The sequence below is a fragment of the Mixophyes fleayi genome, chromosome 6, assembly GCF_038048845.1.
Source record: "Mixophyes fleayi isolate aMixFle1 chromosome 6, aMixFle1.hap1, whole genome shotgun sequence".
Classification (NCBI taxonomy): domain Eukaryota; kingdom Metazoa; phylum Chordata; class Amphibia; order Anura; family Limnodynastidae; genus Mixophyes; species Mixophyes fleayi.
In genome coordinates, this window is record NC_134407.1 from 208,481,073 (window position 1) to 208,504,249 (window position 23,177).

At 39.7% G+C, this 23,177-nt stretch overlaps 1 protein-coding gene across 1 annotated transcript in view; it reads left to right on the forward strand.

The window, feature by feature from the left end:
- LOC142160587 (proteoglycan 3-like) overlaps window positions 1-23,177 on the forward strand; it is a 35,884-nt gene that overhangs the window by 7,255 nt on the left and 5,452 nt on the right. Inside the window, exon 3 of the mRNA XM_075215457.1 lies at window positions 22,397-22,614. Within this exon, the coding sequence (XP_075071558.1) occupies window positions 22,397-22,614 (218 nt within the window). The remainder of the gene's footprint in view (window positions 1-22,396; window positions 22,615-23,177) is intronic.

Consider the following 23,177-nt stretch of genomic DNA (forward strand, 5'->3'; position numbering starts at 1 on the left):
AACCAACGCGTTTCACCTTGGGGCTTCCTCATTGATTGTTTTATACAAGGTACATTGTCTATGCGCCCAGGGATTATTATTTATTAATTTAATGAAAAAAATGGCTAAAAAAACACGTAATTTTGAGCTTTTTGTTCCTACAAGAGTATTTGACATTAACATTAATATAAACTCATTTAAAGTAAAATTTATAATGATCACCTCACAATTATCTATATTAGGGGTCATTTAGTAGTTGGACACATTAGCATCTAAAATGTACAAGTGAATTGCCAGCTGCAAAAATGCCCATTACGTGCTTATTTTGAGATGTATGTATCTTAAGATAAGTGCAATTCAAAACAGTTTGTTGTGTCATAAACAGACACATCTCCAGCGTATTCAGCACAGGGCTGAGCTGCCTATGGGAATCAGGACTGAAAAAAAATAATTAAGGGGGGAAAAAAAACCCTCTCCCAATCCTTAGTTCTCCCCTTTGTTATACTGCCAAATATCAGTGAAATAAAAACCATTTGAAATAGTGCAGCCAGGACAATTAAGCCTACTGTGCATGTGAAAACAAAAGAAAAGCTAGTCTAGCGCTGTAAAACAAACAATATATAAATCACTATGTGTCATGTAGACCTATTTTGGGATAAGCTGGGCTTCCCCACTTCTTTTCCATCTTATTTTTTTCTTTTATAGTAAACCAAAGTTTAAAGAGTAAAAAAACATACTAAACAATGCGAACGTGGTCCTCTTGGAGCCATGACGCGTAAGACAGACTGGCATGCTTGGTAAAAACTGTGACGTTATATAGCTACAGAGTGCGTTGGTAGTTAGTCAGCGGTGATACAACATCATGGATTTTTCCTCAAACTCCATAGTTAGCAGTTGGAGGCTTTGTACTGGTATCCAAAGATCCCAACAAGCCGGGTTACCAACCAAGTCCCCCAATGGTACCCAACATTAACACTAGGGTTCAGTGATGGCTGAGGGACTTTGAGATAAGAAGGTTGAGGATGGATGGAAGTTTTCAGAAGATGAAATGTGTGATCCTGAGTGCACAGGAGATGGGGAGTGAGAGGAGTGGGAAGATGTAGTTGAGGTTAGAATGATATAGAGGAGTAATGGCATGGAGAGAGGGGTGTGAGAGGATGGTGGGGATTGCGCAGGGTCCAGGTTTAGATAAGATGTCACAGTAGTTGGAGAAGGAGGATGGGTTCGGAGAAGGGCATGGGAGAATAATATATAAGTGAGGGTTTTACTTTGGTAAATACTGAATGGTGAGGTAATGCAGGAACTTAGGTTTATTGGGTGCAGGAGGGCAAAGATGAGGGGGTTAGGTGGTGTGGAGGAGAGATAAAGTGAGGAGATGTGGAGAAATGAAGGGAGAGAGATGCAGAGAGACAGAATAGTAGAAGTAGATGAGGTTGTCAGAGTAAGTAGATGGAGCATGTGGGGGGGGTGCAGGAAAAATAATAAAGTGTGATTAGGGGGTGTTTAGGGGCAGCTGATTGAGATAGCACAGGACAATGGATGAGGAGGATGTGTAAGAGGGTAATACTGTGGAAGGGAAGGAGAAGTGGAGACACAGCACAGACAATAGATATGCACTAAATTAGAATAAGATTAATGAACAAAACTTGGAAGAGCATGAAACTCTGGAGATATGAGGAACAAAATAGTACAGGATTAATAACTATAACATGGCAGATAATAAAAGCATAGAGAGAATATGATAACGAGAAGATACTGAGTATAATAAGTAACAACAAAATGGCAAAATAACAGAATAACAATGTGGTGAAAAAAATATAACCAAACATGATACAGCAGATCATGAAAGTAATGGCAAATAATATAGTAGAACATGATTAAAATAACACAATGGGCCTCATTTAGAGTCAGGAGTAATGTACTTCAATTTAGAGTTGAACCTCTGTCCTCACATTTTACACTTCCCCCAGCAGTGCAACATGGTTTTGGCAAAGTACAAATATGCTTCTTATTTGCTTTGTTCTGAATTTTAAATATAGTCCAATGTGGCAGAGTATGAAGGCATAGGGAGTTTATACAGTAATGTAGAGCAGGCAAAGCATAACATAGCAGAGGAAGGTTACATGAGCAGATGTGCTGTGGAGCTGGTCACAGAGAACATTGAAGGACAGAGTGAAGTAGTGATCACGGTGTCAACAAGTCAGGACTTATCTCCTGGAGCTGTATATGCTCTTTCAAACCCTCCAAAGCACCTTCCTGATTGGACCACCAGGCGAAGGAACACCAGATATCTTCAGATGGACAAATAATAAACTCTCTGCTTTCATTCCATAGTAAAAAAAAAAAAATACAATGAACATAGCGTAATCCTGTTTAACTTGTGAGCACTTATCTTTTATTGGCACACTCACATTCATAAATAAATCGATAGGATAAAAACCACAATAACAAGCGTCCACAATTAACAAGCAACTGTCACCCGGGATTAAGCTGTGATACTGCTATCATGACAAGCCTTCATCCAAATATCACAGTTTATGTGGTAACGTTATTCCCCCAGCTTCACATTGACGCGTTTCAGCTCCTGTGGAGTCTTTCTCGAGACCTCTGGACTTAAAACTATCTATATCTCTGGTTATATGTACTGCAATATTGAAAGATTGTCTGTATCCCCTACAATTGGGAGGAGGGAGCGCCAGTGTTCACCCTCTTTTGGTTTATTTGTTATCTGTATTTGACAATTGTTTGGTGTAGTTGTCTTAAGGTGAGGATGGGCAACAACTTTCATAGGGCGCTGGTGGAGTCTTTATTTGTTTATATATACTAAGTACTTCATGTTTATTCTAGAAGCTATATTATAGAGTTTATATTATGGCAGACTTTAACACATATTTGTTTTTAATTATGTATAAATATGTACTCCTGCTGTTATTTATACCACACACCTGCCTGCCCACCTCTCCTCATAGATCCTAGGGGTCCTTCCTCCCATTATGTAAATGAAGCTTTTGCTTTTATGTCCCCCACAACCTCTACTTACAGATCTCTTGGCTCTATCCTCCCTTCATAGACACCTGTATTGCTATATATTGTACCTCCCTCAATGCTCAGCTCTTTTCAGAGGCCCCGCAACATACTATTCAACTCTGGAGGATAGAAAGGAGGAGGAGAAGGAAGGAGGAGGATCGAAGACAGATGGGTGAAGCAGACCTGGAAACAGGGCCGGATTAACCATAGGGCTAACTGGGATACAGCCCAGGGGACTATGGCATCCAGGGGGCCCTTGAAAGTGCTCAGCAGCAGTATAGATTGGTCGGGGCGGGGATGCCCCCGGCGCGATCAGTGCTGCTGAGCACTTTCATTGCTATCCTTCTCCGGCGCGCTGTAGTCTCCTTACTGAGGAGATCTCCTGAGTCTCACTCTCACGAGATCTCCTCCGCCGGAGAAGGAGGTAAGTGCCGGGGGGGGGTTTGGGTGGGCAGCTCGGATCACGGGGGGGGGCCTCACGGGGGAATGGAGGCCTCCTTAGCCCAGGGGCCTCCATTCCCTTAATCCAGCCCTGCCTGGAAATGTATGCTCGGTGGCTAGTAAAGGGGGAGGGGTCAGCCACCGGGAAGCACAGAAGACAATCCACCAACGTGTCTAGAAAATGTTCTAAGATTTTAAACTAAATCTTGAAAAGAGATCCCAATGAACGGATCACAATTCATAGAGCTCACAGAGTGTTGAGACACAGATGCCTCTCAACAGAGGGACATAGAGATGTCATCTGCAGATTTCACTATTTTACGCAAAAAGAAGCAATTCTCAAATAAGGGTAAGAGGGCATAGACTCGTAATGGAGATAAAATACCATTTCCAATATCTCTCATGGCATACCATACAGCAACATAGACTCCCTCATGGATGAACTTTGCAAATCCCAGATCAAATATTGTTGGGTCATTCCATTCAGCCTACAAGTGGTCCATAAGGAGAAAGTGACATTACTAAGATTACCCTCTGATTTAGAAGGCTTCTGTTCTACCCTAGCATTAGAAAAGGTTTCCCTGCCTTATTGGAAAGAGGGGTTCTCTCAAAATTGTACAAAAAAAACTTTTTTCTCCCAAAGGTGGAGTAGGGAGATTTTCTCCCAAAATCTACTACCTACCATGTTGTATAATAATCATTGGCACACAGTTTAGAAAAACAAAAAAAATCAAGAACTTCAACTATTGGTTCAGTGATAGACAGCACCTGAGTTTTTCTATAGATCATCCAATGACGGCCTACTAAGGATGAACACAATTTTCTTGAGGTTAATTCGAATGATTGGAAGAGTTCCTCAAAAAAAGACCAAATATCTCACACTAATTGACAGATGCTAAGTATATATTTACAAGGTCTTTATCCTATTCTACAGTTTAAAGGTCTTTTATTTACTTCTGTTCTATTATATCTCACTATAGAGAGAAGTATAATAGCGAATTTGATCCCATTTATATATTCTCATTATTATTCGATTTGAGTTAAAATGCAGATTTATGTATAACAGATTATTGATTGTTTAACTCATTGATTCTCTTATCCATCCTAATTTCAATATCCTCCTTTGTTAATCTTTGTATCCAGTTCTATATATTTATGCTTAGGTTGCCAGAGTTGTAGTCACCAAATGACCCCTGACCACATGTACATTCGTCTCGGTCCATGGGTTTGGCACTCCCTCCCATGGTCCCGGGAAGCTGTATTTTACCTTCTGTGTTTTGTTTCTTTTCCTACTATTAATATATATAAGGAACAGTAAGATGCCTGGGATCTGGAAAATGGCTTAGAATATGTCAAGAAACTATGGAAACCTCTCATTTAAAAGAAGATAGTCCCCTCTTTCAAATCATGTACACCCTAGTAGTTATTGTCTGTTGATCACACCTTAGTGTAACAACCTACACTTGACAAAGTGCGAATAAGTCCAGAGGTGGGGGGCGTGTTCTAATGGCCATATTTCCCAAATTATTGCTTCAATAAACAAAGGAGTACTCTCACTTTATGCTTTAGGTTGTCTGTTTATAAACATGAGCTACCCATATTATTCCTGCACAGTTTATGCATTCCATTCAAGACCGTACAAAAGTGCAAAAAAAAAGTCGACACACAAAATTTCGACAGGTACAATATGTCTACAAATCAAAATGTCAACTACCAAATCGTTGACATGGACAAAAGGTCAACATTGACAAAATGTTGACAACCAAAATGTTAACAGGTACAATATATCTACAAATAAAAGTGTTGACTATTTAAATAGAGATCTTTTGATATGTTAACTATCTTAACATCCATAAGTGTATATATCGAAAGTCTAGCGCTCAGGTTAGGTGCACACTCGAGAATTTTCCGACCAATCTTATCTACAATGATTGAACCTACGACTGAAGGTCCGACCAGTGGGGCGATTCATGCATACAGACACCACACAATTTACCTTCAGATCTGTGCTCTTCATCTGGTCCTATAGTCGTTTAGAGAATGACAGCACAATATCATTGTTTTAATTCATTCATTCATTCCTGTCACACTATCCACATGTCATAACGAGTTTCATCGGCTTCTGTGACTCTGAAACAAAATATGCAGTGTCAGAACGAATAAATTGTTGCATATAAAGTAATCTCTACATTTAGTGACCAGGACATGTTCATTGGCGGCATGGGCTGAAAAGACCATGATCATGAGTGCATACACCCTACATGATCAGAAAGGTGATTGGAATGAGATTATTAAACAGTACAATCAACCAAATGAAATGACAATCTGCACTTTGGAACAACTGTGGTTCATTCTGTAAGTATGCACACTAACACAATATGTGGCCGAGTGGTGGTTTATTGGGTGATTGGCACAATAATTGTATGAAAATAGTCTATACAATTATATAATATTTTTATTTTATATGTATTATTATCTACATTACATTTAGGGCTAGATTTACTAAGCTGCGGGTTTGAAAAAGTGGGGATGTTGTCTATATCAACCAATCAGATTCTAGCTGTCATTTTGTAGAAGGTACTAAATAAATGATAACTAGAATCTGATTGGTTGCTATAGGCAACATCTCCACTTTTTCAAACCCGCAGCTTAGTAAATCTAGCTCTTAATCTGTATTCTAAATCACAGCCTCTTTAATGTTTATTAATAATAAAACATAGATTTGCACGCTAAGAACCTAAACTGTATTATTTGTTTATTATAATAATTTATTTGCTTGAATACCAATCAAGTGAAAATTATAATTTAATCTCCATATTTTATTAATTGTGTACAGTAATTATTGCTTTTTGGGAATTGTAACCTTATTCCATTATATAATATTTTTATATTTTATTGTATTTTTGTGAAATGTTTTCATTTATATTACAAGTGTTGTAAGGTATTTATTATAACCAATATCAATAAAAGCTGAGGTGAGCTTAACCCCAATATAGCTATATTGTGCACAAAATTCTCCTTTATGTATATGCTGACAAAAAGATGTATTATATTTTGTTTCAAAAAGATTACTTTCACTACAAAAAAACATTTTAAAAGAAATAGATCTATTTGTGTTTTTGGATTCTTCTGCTACGGTTTTCCTCCACTAAATATACTACTGAGTTCAGAATAATATCTAACTCAGTCTATATACTAGTACTATTATATGCAAATCATTAACAACAACCAGTAGCCACTAGTCTGTGTAAAGTCTCTGAAAGATTGAAAATTAAACCATTTGATCAGCAAACTATTCTAGTTGACAAATCTCTACACAACTGCTACACAGTAATGACACAATTATATTGCTTTCTATGAACCCTAATTTCAGAACAGAGCATCGCAGCTAACCTCCTTCCTAAACTCTGTTTGTTCTATCATGGCACTTGAGAAAATGAGGGAGAACTAGATATATCTATCTATCTATCTATCTATATATATATATATATATATATATATATATATATATATATATATCATGAGTCTTGCAAAACATTACACTGGAAATGGTGTCTTGCCTCGTATTGAGATCCGAATTTGGTGCACAAACCCGAGCCTCGACTTGTTTTCACTCGGATCTCCAACGTCGAAATCTTGTCGGATTTCAACCAATCCGATCCGCTCATCTCTTTTAAACATACATCACATATATCCATGTTTTTACTCCTTTCTTCCCTTTCGGTTGCGTGTGCACTTGGGAGTTCATGGATAGAAAGTTCCAAATGCCTTGTAATAGGGGAACGTCTTTATCGCAAGATCTGGGGGGTATATTTACTAAACTGCGGGTTTGAAAAAGTAGAGATGTTGCCTATAGCAACCAATCAGATTCTAGCTGTCAATTTTGTAGAATGTACTAAATAAATGATAACTAGAAAATGATTGGTTGTTATAGGTAATATGTTCACTTTTTCAAACCTGCAGTTTAGTAAATATACCTTTTGGACTTTCCCTAACAAAAACTTAAAGCATTTGTACCTGACTGTCATATCCCTCAGTCTCTTCACGGCATCTCTCCTTTGCTTATTTTTTTCTTGTAAATCTCTAAGAGTTCTTATTAGTTTTTTTATCTGTCAAACAGTTGTTATCTGGATCAGACTTTTTTCTCAAATCCCTAGTGTATCTGTTGTTTTCTCTTTTTATGAAACTTTAAAGGTGTATCCTGATACTTTGCGAGAGAGTTCATAACAATCTCAATTTCTCAATGGTTTTGTTAACGTTTTCTTCATTATATTTAATTAAGAGTTGCAACGGAACACTGATCAAGACCATAATTCCAGCTCTCTAGTAGCTGTTTATCATCCATAATGGACAGATATTGTGTAGATGATGATGTTTCCCATTTTCTGAACCATGTGCATATAGAATGGTATTGTCTAAAGACGAGAAGAGAAATGATGTGTTGTAACATACAGCAACCAATCAGATATCATCATCGTCATCACCTTTTATTTATATAGTGCCAGCAAATTCCGTAGCGCTTAAGATATCACCTTTTGGTTGTCTCAGGTAGTGAGGCTAATGAAGGATGACATGTGACTTTTTACTATGGGTTACAGAATATTATTGCATTTTAAATAAGATTCATAGGCAGCACGGTGGCTCAGTGGTTAGCACTTCTGCCTCACAGCGCTGGGGTCATGAGTTCAATTCCCGACCATGGCCTTATCTGTCAGGAGTTTGTATGTTCTCCCCGTGTTTGCGTGGATTCCTCCAGGTGCTCTGGTTTCCGCCCACACTCCAAAAACATACTAGTAGGTTAATTGGCTGCTATGAAAAGTGACCCTAGTCTCTCTCTCTCTGTCTGTGTGTGTATGTTTGGGAATTTAGACTGTAAGCTCCAATGGGGCAGGAACTGATGTGAATGAGTTCTCTGTACAGCGCTGCGGAATCAGTGGCGCTATATAAATAATGATGATGATGATGTTCAGTGAACATTTATCTAGAGCACATATGAGTACAGTAGAACTGCACCATTAGTGAACCTGTTTACTCCTTTGAAACTGTTTAAACATGAAAAAACCTACAATAAACAAGTTAATGATAGTGTGTATCTCAATCCATCACATATGATCTTATGTCAGTTTCTAAGATTTAGTAATGGGCTTTTACACAAGATGCAGAGTTGTTGTGTTTTAATATTTATCTCTTGGCTTTCTGAAGCCACTCACAGCTGTACAGTAATCTGATATAAGCTGAGACACAGTGATACTTACACCAGTTCCTAAGGCTAGTAACCTAGGTGGTTTCACAGAATGATCTCTTATCTGTGGTTTGATAATAAAATAACATTAGAAAGAGACTTGTTCCTCTTTACAGTTTATCACTTGTGTAATAACTACAATTATTAAAAAAGAAAAATATTGTTCTTACTGGTGTATTAATGTGTATACATTCAAAATAGTAAGTACCTTATTTACAATAAAGCATATAACATCACTTATGACAAATATTCTCATTTTATATCATTTATATAATAACATGTATGCACTGAAAGGTCTTGAAAAGCAGTTAAAATATTTTAATTTAAAGGTCTGCTAAACCTAAAATACAAAATACAAGTTGGTTCAAAAACTACTAATAATTAGAGATGTGTGAGGACCATCCTCATGTGTTTTGGTTTTGGATATGGATTTAATAAAAAAATTGTGAAAACAGGTAAAATCATGTAATTTTTAGTTATTTTCGATCCTTTATTAGTATTTATATCATTAACATTAATTTACATTCATTATAGTCTATTTTATAACGAGCACCTCACAACTGTCAACATTTTCATCAATATTGGCCAAAGGCTGCAGCGAGCTGGGTGGCTAAAAATAGTGACAAAGCAGCGGCACAATTATATGGCAGTTTAATAAAAGATACGATCCCTATTAAACATAGTGGCAGAGCATTGGCTGATAGGATGCTCATTTTAGAAAATAAGATAGACTAAGTTGAGCCTCACCCAGAAGTTAAATGGTGGGAGAGAGACCACGAACACAATATTTTCAACATTAGACAGCATGTGACACAATCTAGAGAGGCAATAATAAAAGCTCATTAGAAGGATAGCAGCATCAATAGATATTTTAGACCAATAGATAGACAAAGATGGACTGCACCCAGAAGTTAAATGGTGGGAAAAAAACCACCAACTTATTTGTAATTCTCAACAATAGACTGCATGTGTGACACATTGGGGAGAGGTAGATCAGCAGCAGTACTGAAAGCCCATTAGATGGATAACTGCATTAATAGACATTTAGACAAGTAGATAGACGAAGGTGGGCTGCACCCAGAAGATAAATGGTGGGTGAAAAACTGCCAACTTATTTGCAATTCTCAATATTGGACAGCATGTGTGACGCAATGTGGTGAGGCAGTAATGAAAGCTTGTGAGATGGATAGCAGCATCAATAGACATTTTAGAAAAGAAGATAGACCTACCTGGTCTGAAACCAGAAGTGAAATGGTGAGCGAAAGAGAGAAAGAACATGGCTAAACTATTTGAAATGTTAGACAGCATGCGTGACACATTGTAGAAATGCAATAATAAAAGCTCAGTAGATGGCACAGCAGTGGAATCAATAGACATTTTAGAAAAGAAGATAGACCTAGGTGGCCTGTAGCCAGAAGTGAAGCGATGGGAGGAAGTGAATGCCAAAAATGCCCAGAAATTTTATGGGCCACAGACAGCATCTCCTGCACTGACCTCACATTTTTAAAGAAATTCTGTACTACCAAATTTATTGCATGTGCAAAACATGTTAGTCGTAATATACACACTGCTCACACCACCATCGGCAATGAAGAATTCTGAGGAGAGTCTTAGCAAGGTGAGTCATTTTTCTATGACATTCCAACAGATTTTTCAAACAGATTGACACCGGTATGTTTCTTAGTGAAGCCAGCAATACAGAGAGTTGCTTGCCTGTGAATGACTTGGCATTGTGTGCTAGCGCTACTATGCTGAAAGGATGAGGAGGAGGATTATAATGCTACCAGCGCTGCTACTGCTGCTGCTGGTAATACACCTACCCAGTTGGCTGTCACAGTTATGTAGTCTTTTACTTGACCAGTATCGCTTGTCCATATATCCGTAGTTAAGTGGATAGTCGGTACAAAGGGATTTTCTAGGGACTGAATTACTTTTTTGTTTAACCTCCTGGTACAGCTGAGGAATTGCTTTTCAGAAGAAATAAAATTGAGATGAAATTTGGTATCGTGAACAGATGACATCAACTAATCTGCTAAAACATTGTGTATTCATGGCGGAAATCGGACGCACTTGAATGCTAAATTGGTACCACTGCTACCTTACTTGGACACAATCATCATCATCATCCTCCTCATTATCTTGTTCAAGTACAACACATTCATCATTTTCAGATCCACAATTATCCTCATAATTCTGTTGCATATTTGCAAGTTCCAAAGTAACATCCTCAATTTCTATGTCTAAATCATCATCATCATTGCAATTCATCATCACATTTCCAAATGATTGATACATTTTGGAAAGAGGCTGCTCTATAATTACAGTGTCACAGTCTGAAATGGCAGACTCACAAATAGCACTCATGGACACCCTTTGACTCTCTGCAGGATTCTCTGAATGCCTTTTTTGTTCTTCAGCCTCAGTGTTCCTTTCATGCATTGATGTGGCTGTTTTGGAGATGACAGACCTACACTCAGAGGGAGAAGGTGGTGCATGGGAAGTTCCAGTAGATGCATGACAATGTTGGGCACTCTCTTTTGCAATGGTCATTCTGGTATGTGCATCAGGAGTATCAGGATCACTACTAGTAAAATGGGGGCAATGTCTAAGCCTTTCCTTGCCACTGCAGGTGGTGTATAGAATGATAGCTATTTTCATTTATTTAGACAAATGACCACATGCATCAGTAACTTTTTCTTTAATCCTTACATCAAGAGATGATGTTTTCTTTGAGATTGACAGCATTTGGATTTTGAGCATGCTTATTTACACTTTCTTCCTTTTTCACTAGTAGAGGTTGAAAAAGTACTACTACCGCCAGTACTAGTACTGGGAGGATCCTGGTCTGTAGACTGATCCATGATTGACAAGAGGATTAAAGCTACTTGAAGTTAGACCTACCTGTAGCTGCCACAGCACCAGATGAACGCCCAATGAGATAAGGAAAGGAAGGATTATTACCTTGCAATTCTGCATACATTGCTCCATGATATCATTCCAATTTATGCAATTGGTATATATATATATATATATATATATATATATATATACGTATATATACACTCATTGGTTGAAAAACTTGGGGCTTTAAAAGCAAGAAGCATATATTATATATATATATATATATATATATATATATATATATATATATATATATAACAAAAACAGACGTAGATCATCTGCACTCTCCATGTACAGACTGAGGTGCAAGAGGGGGTTATCCACATTGTGTAGACAAAAAACAGGGATAAGGAAGGTTATATACCACCGCACTAAGTATTTTTATTTACATTTCCAGACTGATATTTTTATCACATTTATAATTATATCAAATGGCTGAATTGGTGCACCTCTGCATGTGAAATATTCAGTTTAAAGACACATGTGATAGAGGAAAGCATGCTTAACAAGGGCACTCTGTAATGATCATTTTATTTAAAATATACCTTTTATCAGTTAAATTTAAAATATACTTTAAAATATTTTAAATTTAACTAAATTTTTAACTAAATTTTTCTATATTAAAAACAGGGGAATGTTAGTTCCACATAGTACAATATATGTTAACAGGGCCGGACTGGGACTAAAAATCAGCCCTGGCATTTCAAGCATACAGGCCCATCTCTGTTGATGAGCATGAAAAAACTGGGTGCCGCTAAGGGCGTGGCCACATTATGCAGGGGGTGTGGTCAACATGGGGCATTGAAACATACATTACATACATTATAATAAAACATTACATTTATCAGGCCCTCCCTATCATGCCACCCCTCCACCCCAGAAGCACATTACAACACCCCGAGTCCACTGTACTTATCTATGCTTCTGATGCTGCTGACATCCATCAGAGTGGGAACGTCCTGTAGAGTGAGCAGGGAAACTCTTAGTCTCACAAGATTAATAAATCTCATGAGACTTCGAGCTCCTCGGCTTGCTCTGCAGGCTGTGTCTTGTCCGGGAACTGGGAGTAGCTATCCGCTCCCTCCTGCTAACCAGAGCTGGACTTAGTCTCAGGGGACCCTAGGCACTTAAGACAGGGGGCTCCTATTATGTAATATGGTTATTAGACACATTTTCAACAAATACATAGGCAATACTGTGAGCACTACTGTTAGGTGCACACAGTTCTGCCTTCACAAGCAGTACAATGTGAAGTAGGACATACCTCCCAATTGTCCTTGCAGTCAGACCAAATCCTGACTAAGCGGGACAGTCACCCAGCAAATTCAGGACAGTTGGCAGACTGTCCTGCTCTCTCTTACCTGTCTTGTCATTGTCACCACTTGTGGCTGCTGGTGTCTTTAGATCAGTTGCTGCTTGTCTGGATCCTGGAATGTTGGGGGCCCTATTTGGGAAAAAATGGGTACATGAAAGTTAGAAAACTCCAAACAGCACCGGTGTTAACTCAATATAGCACCCACGTTATAAAATTAGGCCTCACTCCAGCCCCAACATTAAAATAATAGTATTCCAATTTTATAAATAAATCTATTTCCCTCCCTCCAAACAACCTCAGCAAGAAATTAAATAGCATTTATGTTTAATAAAAATAACCATTTCCCACAAACATCCCAGGCATTAAATAATTCATAATCACATTTAATAATTAGACCTCATTTTCCCCAAACAGCCCGACATTCACTTAATAGCACACATTATAGTCATAAACTGTCCCCCACACACATTATAGTCATATACTGTCCCCCACACACATTGGCCATTTTTATTTTCCCCCTCCTACAGCCATTGCTTTCCCCCCCTGCAGATATTTTCAATCACCCCCTCTCCCCCGAAGACATTTATTGCCCCTCTTCCCCCCCCGCAGACATTTATTGCCCCTCTCCCTCCCCCTGCACACATATTCCGTTTCTCTCCCCCCCCCTGCACTCATATTCCGTTTCTCTCCCCCCCTCACACATATTCCGTTTCTCTCCCCCACTGCACACATATTCCGTTTCACTCCCCCCCTGCACACATATTCCGTTTCTCCCCCCCTGCACACATATTCCGTTTCTCTACCCCCCTCCCTGCACACATATTCCGTTTCTCTCCCCCCCTCCCTGCACACATATTCCGTTTCTCTCCCCCCCTCCCTGCACACATATTCCGTTTGTCTGCCCCCCCTCCCTGCACACATACTGCGTTTGTCTCCCCCCTCTCCACACATACTGCGTTTGTCTCCCCCCCGCCCTGCACACATACTGCATTTGTCTCCCCCCCTCCCTGCACACATACTGCGTTTGTCTCCCCCCCGCCCTGCACACATACTGCGTTTATCTCCCCCCCCCTCCCTGCACACATACTGTGTTTGTCTCCCCCCCTCCCTGCACACACATTCCGTTTGTCTCCCCCCCTCCCTGCACACATATTCCGTTTGTCTCCCTCCCTCCCTGCACACATACTGCGTTTGTCTCCCCCCCCTCCCTGCACACATATTCCGTTTGTCTCCCCCCCCTCCCTGCACACATATTCTCTACACTTACCAAAGCACTGACTGCTGCCTCCACTGCAGCTAGTCCTACGCGGGAGCCGGGCCGGCGCACAGAGCCGTCATGACGTCACACGTCATGACGGCTACACAAAAAAAAAAAAAAAACATTTTTTTTTATTTAATCTGGGTATCGCAGGGACCGGACCGGCCCACACTGCCATCGGCCCTTCTGGCATTTGCCAGAAGTGCCAGATGGCCAGTCCGGCCCTGTATGTTAAGCTGACCAACTCACGCCAAAGTGTTCCCATTCTGGTCAGTCCTAACATGATCAAATGCTATGCTATTTATAAAGGCTTTACCTGCACACAGCTTTTAAAGGCAAGTCTTTCCCAAGCACTAGCAGCCATGGGAGACCTGGGACTCACCTGACACAAGTTGGAATTTATTAATGCAAAGAATGCACCCCAGTCTGTACATGGAGAGTGCAGAGGATCTACGTCTGTTTTTGTTTATACAATGTAAGTCCCATCTCTCTTGCACCCCATTATTTACATTAATTAATTCCAACTTGTGTCAGGTGAGTCCCAGCGTACCCACGTATGATCCTGTGTCAGTTTGTAATGGTTTAGTAATGGGCACTGAGGCAACAACTTGTAAAGCCATTGTGCACTAACATTTATCTCTGTGAAGCCGTTGACTGCTGGACAGTTATCCGATATGAGCAGTGATACTTACACAAGTTCCTCAGAGTAGAAAACCTGGTGGCGTCACAGAATATTTCTTATCTGTGGTTTGACACCTGCCACTCATGTAATAACAACAAATATAAAATATAAAAAGAAAAAAAGATTTGCTGTGCTATTATTATTATTATTATTATTATTATTACCCTTTATTTAAAAAGAACTAACATGTTACACAGTGCTCCACATTAAAGGTTTTACAATGACCTGAAACAGAAGGCAAAAATGTCCCTGTCCAAATGAGCTTACAATCTAAGAGGCATAGGTAACGCATGAATATTATTATTATTATTATTATTATTATTATTATTATTATTATTATTATTATCATTTATTTGTTAGGAGCCACAAGATTTCCGCAGCGCCGCACACAGAACAAACAGTAGACTATACAGGGTGAAACAGTACAGAACAATAAACAAAAAGTACCAATAATTCAGAAACTCCAGGCAGCCTAATGCAATAACTACGGAGCAGAAGAACAGGTAAGGAGACAGGAGGGAAGAGGGCTCTGCTCATACGAGCTTACATCCTAAGGGGGGGTAAACAGACCAGGCACAAGAGGAGCCAGTTGAGGCAAGGGGGAGAGAAGGGAGAACGAGTGGAGGAGATGAGGGGGTTAAGTAGATGGTCGGTAGGCGTTGAGGAAGAGGTGAGTTTTGAGTGCACGTTTGAAGGAGCATAGAGTAGGAGAAAGACGGACGGAACGAGGGACGGATGGAACGCACTTTTCCCGTGCTGCCCCCCTTCATTCCAGTGAAGGGGGACCGCACGGGAAAAGTCTTGTTTCTGGAGTGGGAAGAGGTGATAAGAGTGGAGGAGAGGCGGCGATCATTGGCCGAGCACAGGGAGCTGGCAGGAGTGTGAATGGAGAGGAGGTTAGAGATATAACGGGCAGTAGAGTGGGAGAGAGCTTTGTAAGTGGTAGTGAGGAGTTTGAAAAGAATTCTGTAGGGGAAGGGGAGCCAGTGTAAGGCAAGGCAGAGAGGGGAGGCAGAGGAGGAGCTGCGTGAGAGGAAGATGAGTCTTGCGGCCGCATTGAGTATAGAGCGGAGGGGGGAGAGACGGGAGTGGGGGAGGCCAGTGAGGAGGAAGTTACAATAGTCGAGGCGAGAGAGGATGAGATCGGGGATGATAGTTTTGGTGGCCTCCTGAGAGAGAAAGGGACAGATGCGGGCGATGATGCAATTGTAACTGCTGATGGGAAAAATATGAGTGGCTACTGTAGAGTTGGTATAAGAATAGACAATATAGGTCACAGGAAGAAGGATAGGCTTCTTAGAAGAACAGTCTGAGACTGTTGTTTGGGAAGCATGGGTAACAAGAGGCGTAGAGCAGATCATTGTTCACTTGGAATGTTTATGTATATTTTGTTTGTCTTCTTTTTACAGAAATTCATAGTGTTTTCTATTAATGCTTGAAAGAGTTGGTGTTTTGGGAGAGATTTTCAAGTGTTTTAGAGGGACCTGTCTGAGAATTTTTAAAGCTTACAATTTTTACTGGTAGAAGTACTATTACCAGTACTAATACCGAGGTGGGCAGCACTGTGGCACAGTGGTTAGCTTTGCTGCCTCACAGTACTGGGTTTATGAATTTGATTCTGACCAGGGCCCTACATTTTTGGAGTTTGCGTGGATTTCCTCTGGGTGCTCCGGTTTCCTCCCACAATCCAAAGCATACTGGTAGGTTAATTGTCTGACAAAATTGACCCTAGTCTGTCTGTGTGGTTTAGGGAATTTAGATTGTAAGTCCCAATGGGGCAGGGACTTGCGCTATATCAAGAAACAATATTGATAGTAAATAAAATTAAATTTACAATGTTGCCTTTGATTTTTCAATCCATGACACTTCAGTGGGATCTGCAAGTGATTCCCACAGTTAATGCCCTGGCACCACTTACTATACTGCCTCCGTATCACAATTGCAGACAAAACTTCTGGATCCTTTATGATCTGCGTGGTTTTGCGCTACCTACCACAGAGATGCAGAAGTTTCTGATTTTCCCAAAAGCTTCCCATGAACTTTCTTCAAATGGCGCAACATGGATGAGGTTCTTAGATGGTTAAGATCCCTATCTCTACTGACTGTGGCTTTACAAATGGCTAGCACACTGTTGTCAGAATTTGGGTAAATATAATTCCACACATAAGAGGTGGATTTTTTCGTCTTATGCCCAGACATGACAATGGTTTTCTTCTTATCATTAGCAAGAACTGCTTCCACTGGTGCAGGACTTACACAAACATCATTGTAATCAACATCCTCATTAGCGCTGTTGTCAGCTACACAAATATCCCCCTTATCCTGTTGCAATACCAAAGTGGCATCCTGAATTTGTGTGTCACCAGCTACATTTGGACTACTCGTCCACACATTTGCAGAAATGCTGAAAGGAGGCTTCTTTATGAGTACAGTCAGGGCTGCCAAGAAGAATTCAGGGCCCGGGTACAACAAATTCATGGGGCCCCCCCTCATAGTCAAGTAAGCCCCCAAAAATTTTTCTAACATCAAAACCACTAGGCTCTCAATTCGCCGGAGCGTCACATATGTTCAAGCACTCCTGACTTTCAGGACATCTACCACCACAGTGTAGTATACAAACAATGCAGTGTGTACACAAACAGTTCAGTCTTGGCCTACACCTTACATTGGGCACAACATTCACCAAAAATTGGTATTGTCCCTACTAGAATCACAACATTTCACACACTGTGCTGCTCTCTCTTACCTGTTCTTCTCACTTTCTCCACCTGTGGCTGCTGGTTTCTTTAGTTGTGGCTTGTCCGGATCCAGAAATGTTGAAGGACCTATTTTGAAAAAAAAAATGGCTACATTTAGAAAATTACAGCCAGCCCCGGCGTTAAATCAATAGCACCCACGATTAATAATTAGGCCTTCCTCCAGCCCCAACATTAAAATAATACTATTCACATTTAATAAATAAACCTATTTCCCTTCCTGCAAACAGCCCCAGAAATACCTATTTCCCGCAACCATCACTGCCATTAAATAATTCATAGTCACATTTAATAAATAGACCTCATTCTCCCTAAACTCACCCCAAGATTCAATAGCCCCCAAACCACCCCATCTTAAATTAATAGTCCCCACTATTAAATTGCCTCACCATCACCCTACAAACAAAATAGCGCCCATTAATTAGCCGCCACCTACCTCACACACACTACATTGCAACAAGCCCCCTGTGCCATCACACACACAATACTGTGCCCCTTCATCACAACTACACTGTACCCCCTTATGCTCACAATGTGACCTCCATGCTGCTTTTCTTCCTTCTTTTTTACTTTGTGGCTCTCCCCCACTTTTTTTATTCCTCTGTTCCTCTCTCCCACTTTTTTTCCCTCCTCTGTTCCTCTCTCCCCAATTTTTTTTTATTCCTCTGTGGCTCTCTCCTTTTTTTCCTCCTCTGTTCCTCTCTCCCACTTTTTTTTCCTCCTCTGTTCCTCTCTCCCACTTTTTTTCCCTCCTCTGTTCCTCTCTCCCCAATTTTTTTTTATTCCTCTGTGGCTCTCTCCTTTTTTTCCTCCTCTGTTCCTCTCTCCCACTTTTTTTTTTATTCCCCTGTGGCTCTCTCCTTTTTTTCCTCCTCTGTTCCTCTCTCCCATTTTTTTTTTATTACTCTGTGGCTCTCTCCTTTTTTTCCTCCTCTGTTCCTCTCTCCCACTTTTTTTTCCTCCTCTGTTTCTCTCTCCCCTTTCTTTAAAGTACTGTCCCTCTCTGTTTTCCTCCCCTAGCCTCTCCGTTACTTTACTTACCTTTTGTCAACGTCTTTCTTTTCTTTTCTGCTCTTCTGTCTCCTCCTCTGTCTTCTTTCTTCATGCTGGCTGTGGCGCTCCTCACTGACTGACAGGCGTGACTTGATGACGTCACGCCCGGCAGTCAGTGTGAATGGAGAAGAGGAGAGGAGGGACACGGCGCCGCGTGATCACGTGAGTATTGGGGTTTTTTTGTTGTTTTTTTCTTCCAGCTCCCAAGAAACCCAAGACCCCCCCCCCCCTCCCCCCGTGGGATAAAAAATAAAAAAAGTTTTAAAAAAAATATCACAAAAGAGAAAATGAAAAAAAAAAAATTAGCAGCGAGGGCCCCGGCCCGGGCCCCCTGGCATGGCCGGGCCCGGGTAAACTGTACCCGCTCCCCCCCCCCTCTCGGCGGCCCTGAGTACAGTATCAGAAAGGTCAGGCTTACACACTTAAAAGTATTTGGGCACCACTTTTTGAGTCTGAATGACAAGGTCTTGCATTATCATGACTGACCTTACAAGAATATGCCTCACTGATAGTTGCAGAACTTGCACACATACAGAAAGGCGAAGGTCTGATTTTTTCCTTTCCACTGCATGTGTAGAATGGCATTTTGGCAATTTTATTGTTTTCTGCAGTTAACTGCCTTGATTGTGGGTGCTTTTTTTCTTTACCAAGGTAAAATATTTTTTTAGATATTTTTGTTTCCCTGACTTAGAAACACTATGCACTTTAACATAGGCTTTATCTGATGACATAGAGAGATTACTATCATCATGACTGGTGCCAGCAGCTGCTTGGTGCTCCTGGTCTTCTGTGGACTGATGTGAATCCATATCCATGGCACAGAGCAATGTGATTGGAGACTTTTAAGAACACTGCCACCCCTCCTCTTTCTGTTTCATCAATGACGCTGCCCAACTGCACTGGAGGCTGCCAAGAACCCTCCTACCCCTTCTGTGTCTGTGAAATGACACCGGATCTCCGTGGAGGGCGGTACTTGTAGAATCCAAAACTCGCGAGATCCAACAATGCAACAATGATGTTTTGCCTCATTTTAATTTCTGAGGGCGTGCAAAAGTACCGAGCCAGCTCGGCTTGTTACTCGGATCTACAATGTTCAGGTGGGCTCGGTTTTCAGAAAACTTTACTCCATAAACTGTTGCACCTTGGCTTCTTCCATAGTTCCCAGTTAATAAAAAATAAAATTGTCTGAGTAACCATGTTAGGAGGGCAACAAAGGTATATTGCCATGGTCCGGATAATGATGGGTCCATGACAAAGGCATTATTAACATTGGCTATGGATCATGACATTACCAGTAATGCCATATTAAGTTCATTTTATTGCTACCAATAAACATTGTCCAATTCGATTATTGCACAAAGATATTTAATTGCAAAATATAGCAGGATATACAACAAGCCATCATAATGCATAAAAGATATTACAATAAAGCAGGGAAGTATAAAAATAGAATACATTACATTTTTGCTAGCGCTTCACCTGGGCCCAGGTCCATATAGTTCTGTAGTCAGGAATGTAGAGAGAACAATGGCCCAGGGAAGCTTGCTTATATGCAGCTTCAGTTTACAGAAAAATACTGATGATGTCACTATGTACACAGATAACACTAAGAGAGGTCTTCATTGGTACAGGGCTAATGATGTTCCAGTTGTCTGCTGGTCATAGGTCAGTTAATTTGATCTTCAACAAAGGGTGGGGGGCAACTTTCCCCAACTGTTGTCTACATGTCTTCCCGCCGAATAACCAGTTCAAACTGTCCCGCCAAACAAAGTACTTTTGAGTATTAATCTCATATTGTTCATAACGTACGACCACTAGATGCGATCGCTACTCTGTCAAAACCGGGTTAATGCTGGTGAAATAAGCTTTAAAATGAGACTGAACTCCTTACCTTTTAGAGGACCTGAACCATTAATACCTTTACTATAGTTTTATCTATGCATATATAATCTCTAATACATTTTACTAATAAATAAATGTGTATTGGAACCTTAATAAATGTTTATTATTTACAAGTGCAAGTGTGAAAGTAAAGGTGTGTGTTAGTAATCCGTGAAATTAGGTCATTACATGTGGCACACTAATCGCAATCGCATTGGTAAAACAATATAAATTAATTTGGATTGCTTCATCCAATTATTTGGCTTTCACAGCTATGACCCATAGCAAAACTCATAAAGGAACTGCTAAGAGCATTGCTCCACTTAGCTTGACCTCATCACCAGATAGACCATTGCTCTTTGCACCCACAGGGAAACAACCATGAAGAAAGGAGCAGTGAAACCCTAATGTTCTGTTCTAGAAGAAGAGCAATCTATTGTGTTGAAGTGTCTGTTTATGGAAAAATATATCTGTCAATCACTTTCCTTAGGAAAAATAAAATTACCCCGGTATATCTTGAGAATGTAAAGTATAATAATCATGATTATTGAGTTTTTACCAGTGCCTAGGTTTGAGTTAATTCCCGCCTAACAATACCATGAAGAGTTAGGCCAGTGGCATAGTCCCAATGAAGTGTCACATCTATGCAGAGTTGTTTCTGGTAGACACTGGATCATTCATTACTGATAGGCTTGGGGTAAGAGCTAAAGTTTTCCCAAGTATTGTCACACACACATAGAACACTGCACATATCCACATGACCTATTAATTGAATATCATCATAATATGCTACTATTAACCTATATAGATATAGAATACTGTAGATATTTAACATGAGCTGAACAATGAGCATGATACAAGTCATTTATACTCTATCATGTCATAGCTCACTTCAAATACCCAACATAACATTATAACTGGACGTCATCATAACAAAATACTTTTATATTCTAAACAAACAAACTACACCTACCCAATATTAGATGATTACTGGATGTGATAATAATTTAATTGTATTATACTCTGAACATAAGAAAACAAGCAATAAGACTAATATTATGAAACTTTTATATTTATATATGACTACATAAAATAAGTCCACTTTATTTTATTTTTTTATGGCTTTGGCTTAATTTATTAGTTCTGATACATTGTATAAGTTTCCAGTTCATCTAAAGGTATGCAGAATACAAATGTAAATGGTTTTGTTATAATACATAAAACAAATGTTGATTGAGCCTGTGCAGTGACAGTTGAAGTTGTAATTGCGTAATGTTTGTGGTTTGATATTATTGTACACTTGTCATTATTTTTAACATTATTACAAATGTATATGCCATAATCTAATCCCTTTAACCACAACTTCCTAAAATTACTGTATATAAATTGAGAATGCAGGTGTCGGAAAACTAAGGACACATCTGAGAAGACCTTCAGAATCGTGAAGACCTAAAAGGTTCAAATCTCTGGAAAGGTAAAACAACCACAGTAACATGTCAGCTCTGAGAACCAATGAGAAGGGCTTGAAATGATTGCTGTTCATTCTTCTCAACAGACATGTTCCGTCTCCTGTTGCTGCTTCTGGTGGGGACCATCTATGCTCAAGAATCTGGTGAGCTGACACTTTATACAGTCTCCATGTATTAGGTGTTTCACTTACTGAGAGTATTTGTGTTGTACATTTTTTTTATAGATTAGCTCAATGTTATATCTACTGTTCTTAGGAATATGCCTCTCTCTTATTTTCATTTACTTTCATTGTAACAGAAAAAAATCAATTGCGAGTAACATAAAGACAGTGACCTAGTTAGTGATAAATGCTTTATCTTTTCAGAGGATTGGGTTCAGAGGGATTTAGAAGAAGCAGCTGATCAGGGTGACTTAGAAGAAACAGCTGATACAGACTGCCAAGAGGATGGAAGTGACCTGACTGATGACCTGCTGACCTCCGACCTAAGTCTATGCCACAACGCAACACTAGAGCTTGATAAAGGAACGGGTGATTCTGATATCTGTGCTGACAAAAGGAGATGCAAGTATCATGTTTTTAGACGCAAGAGGGTGTTCTGGAAGGCTCAGGTTTGTATGATTACTGAGAGTCGTTTTTAAATGAAGGCTTGTCTGTCAGGTAGCTGTAAACGATATGTATTGTATAGCGTTAAACTATTAAAAATCACGATTAATTAGGGAAAGACATATGAAGAGTTTTGATTCGTTTCCCTATTTTTAATTATATTCCTGTATATGTGACTTTAAGCAAAACATAAATAGCAAAGGTAGCAATGAAACAGGGAGTCATTACTTTCCAATTATGAGTTCACAGATTTAAAGCAATATTCACTTGGATATTGTAAGAAATGAAAGAACAAAACCCCTATTTTAAAAATATAAATGGTTAAACATGGTTAGACCCCAAGGGTCATGTCTAATAAATAAGCACACCATGTGATCACTGGTTAGATACACCCTCTGGTTAGATACACCCTCTAATTTCTCCTATTCCTTAATGGTTTACAAATGTAATAATTGAACTGTGAATTATGGGTATACAGGACTCAACGTATTGTTATAGTTGTGGCTGAAACACACTCACCCCAATGCTGTCAAGAGAACGACATGGGCTACGGGGGTCAGGATGTATA